General features: G+C 29.4%; 1 protein-coding gene across 1 annotated transcript; it reads left to right on the top strand.

Annotated features, from left to right (window-relative positions):
* Nucleotides 1–953: 953 nt before the first annotated feature.
* On the top strand, nt 954–3,207 carry LOC105623737 (translation initiation factor eIF-2B subunit alpha). The gene is made up of 8 exons (XM_012205118.1): nt 954–966; nt 1,554–1,655; nt 1,918–2,057; nt 2,159–2,275; nt 2,340–2,449; nt 2,554–2,698; nt 2,821–2,946; nt 3,055–3,207. Exons 1-8 carry the CDS (start codon nt 954–956, stop codon nt 3,205–3,207), a joined length of 906 nt encoding a protein of 301 aa, XP_012060508.1.

The raw sequence follows: 3,207 nt of genomic DNA, 5'->3' as shown, positions 1-3,207 counted from the left end.
TACTCTTACTTACTTACTTCTTCTTCTTCTTCTTCTTCTTCTCTCTCTCTCTCTCTCTCTCTCTCTCTCTCTCTCTCTCTCTCTCTCTCTCTCTCTCTCTAGGTCGTTTGTACATCAAAGTTTAATCTAAATGTAATAAAACTAAAAGCTAGATTTATAATTGTAATGCACTGCAAAATAAAAAATAAGAAGATATAAAATTATATAAATGTTGTATGATACAAATATTATACTGTAAAAATATTTTAATTGACGACTGCAACACACGATGCTTGTTTTTCTACTAGATCGCTTGCATTTTAGTAAATTATTAGAATTGCATCACACAAAACGCAGATTTTTTTAGCTAAAACGAAAGCAATCCAGCTAGAAAACAAACAATGTACTTAAATCGTTAAAGAGAAACAGTATTTAAATGGCCCTGAAAGAGAGAACGGAAAAAGGAAGAAAGATAGAAGTTTAAATGACTTACTGAGCAACTTACTTATTTCGCGCATGCGCACTCCATTTTGGGAAACAAAATCAGGAGAGTTGTGCTACTGTATATACTGTACCAGTATGATGTTCGTCGCGCGTGATATCTGATATTCAATGAATGTACAGCTTTACCGACGATGTTTTCATTCTAAAGGTATACTCTCATTGGATATCACGTGTCGCACGCGATGAATATCGCGTTGGTGTGCTGGAACTATAATCCTTCCATCCATGGTGATAATATACATATGTGTATATTTTCACCATGCTTCCATCATGATCTGAACATAACCTTGGATCAGTGGCGAAGTGTCAGGTTTTAGTCAGGTGTTTCGAATTTTGATATTGACAGTACATAATATTTTATGCAATATCTTGTATATTAATACTGAATATAAAGTGAACTTGCTTCTGTTTTGTCTTAATTTATTGTCACCAATCATCACGATCATTTATAATCAAAATAACAGATCATAATGGACAAAGAAGGTACATGAAATCAGCGTTGTACTTTTATCTCCTTATCTGGTGATGTTATATATTGTATATTTTGAAGAACTGATGAATTTGATAATTATTCAAATTGTCTAAGTTATCTAATTTATCTAAGTCATCTAATTAAAATTATACTCATTCACGAAGCAAAAGAATCTGGCTGTAAAAAGTATCACTTTACCAGAAAGTGAGATATTAATTGTTGAATCTGACACGGTTTGTCAATCTTTCAGGTAAAAATATCTATTGTACTTATCATACTAATATTGCAATGTGAACATGTACATTGATAGAAAAAAATGTACAAAATGAAGTATGTATATATTTGTTGACAATATTTGCTTTCCAACAAGAGACACTGTAACACAATGATCTTTGTTTAACATTATAGATATTTTTTCCATTAGATTCTCTTGTTTATTTTGTGAAAGAACGTATCGAATAAACTTAATTTTATCAGTATTGAAAGTAAGGCAATTAAAATAAATAATTGCCAAAATATTTCCACCAGGATTATAGTGGGAAATATTTTAAATTGTCAAATGAGAATCTAAAAATAATTATTTGACAAACTTTCACAGAAATATGCCAATATTTCAACAGCATTATAAAAAATGAGAAAGATGTTTCTGCTGGCATGGCTGCCATTCGCACCTTATTAAAAGTATTAAAACATTCTAAATGTAAGTATTGTTAGAAATATACTTATATCTTGATATAAAATATATACATGTGTATTTTAAGATTATTATTTAATATAAACACATTAATATAAATATATATTGATCCTTATTATATACATTTGTGTTAAGTGAATTTCTTGGATTACAATATTAAAAAAATATAACATTTTGTGTGTGCATGCATTATATTTTTAATATTTTATTGTAATGTCCAAAAAATGCGTATACAAAGTATTATTTTATGCTCTTCTTGGTTTTGTAGCAGAAACAGTTCAGGAGCTTCGAATTTGCTTACAGCATGCAATTGACGCTATGCGCTCCACAGAAACTCCAGTCACTGCGATTGCTTCAGGAAGTGAATTGTTTCTCCGTTTCATCACATTAGCGACATTGGATACACCTGTAAGAACACTTAACGTTTAAATTTTGTTTTATACTCTGAAAATAAATTTCTTGAAGTTTAATCTTTAAATAATGTAACTTGTTGATGCTTTTTTTATTAGTCGATCGCAGAATGCAAAGGAATCATGTTGGAAAGAGGAAAAGTATTCTATGAGAAATTAGTTGCAGCTCGAGGAAAAGTAGCCAAGGTTGCAGCACACTTTATTACTGATGGCTCGGTAAGGACAAATCTAAATTATTTGCAATATTTTCATTATTTTCTGACTTTTATCATTTTATTAGACTATACTTACGCATTCAAAATCAAGAGTAGTGCTGCAAGCAATGAAGGAAGCTGCTGCAAGTAATAAAATATTTGAAGTGTATGTTACATCAACATCTGACAATAATGGGTATGTGTAAAGTTTTTAAATGATAAAATATATATTTTTTTTATTATCAACTTTAATTTGTGTTCTTATCTTTTTTTTTAACTTTAATTTTTTCCTTCAAACAGAGAAGAGATGTGTCAGAGCTTAACAAAGTTGGGAATATCATGTACAGTGATACTAGATTCTGCAGTAGGATATGTGATGGAACACATAGATATGGTAATGGTTGGAGCAGAAGGTGTTGCAGAAAGTGGTGGTGTGATTAATAAGGTATATGATCATTCAATGAAATATATAATTTAATCAATGGAAATATATAATTCTCTTAAATAAATAATTTATATATATATATATATATATATATATATATATTCTTCAATTCTCTTTTACAGATAGGTACATATACGATGGCTATATGTGCAAAAGAGGTGAAAAAACCATTTTATGTATTGACAGAAAGCTTCAAATTTTCGAGAATCTATCCTTTGAATCAAATAGATTTACCTAATGAATTTAAGGTAAATTATATTTGTATACATTGATTTCAAACCAGTTTGTATAGGAACAATGTAAAAGAATCTTTTCTGTATGTAATAATCCTTAAAATACATTATTGTTTATTGTAGTATACATACAGTGTACTTTTAACTAAGAATTTGAAAAAGGAGCATCCCTTGGTAGATTATACTCCACCTCACTACATCAGTTTATTGTTCACGGACTTGGGAATTCTAACGCCATCAGCTGTTAGTGATGAACTCATAAAATTATACTTATAA

This window comes from Atta cephalotes (genome assembly GCF_000143395.1).
Source record: "Atta cephalotes unplaced genomic scaffold scaffold00063, whole genome shotgun sequence".
Lineage (NCBI taxonomy): Eukaryota > Metazoa > Arthropoda > Insecta > Hymenoptera > Formicidae > Atta > Atta cephalotes.
Note: the sequence above shows the minus strand (reverse complement) of the source record. Positions and strands in the feature narration are given on the sequence as shown.

Coding starts and splice junctions, on each gene's coding strand:
- LOC105623737 (XM_012205118.1), top strand. Junction 2,058..2,158: donor TAGCGACATTGGATACACCT/GTAAGAACACTT, acceptor TTTTTTTATTAG/TCGATCGCAGAATGCAAAGG. Junction 2,276..2,339: donor ACTTTATTACTGATGGCTCG/GTAAGGACAAAT, acceptor TCATTTTATTAG/ACTATACTTACGCATTCAAA.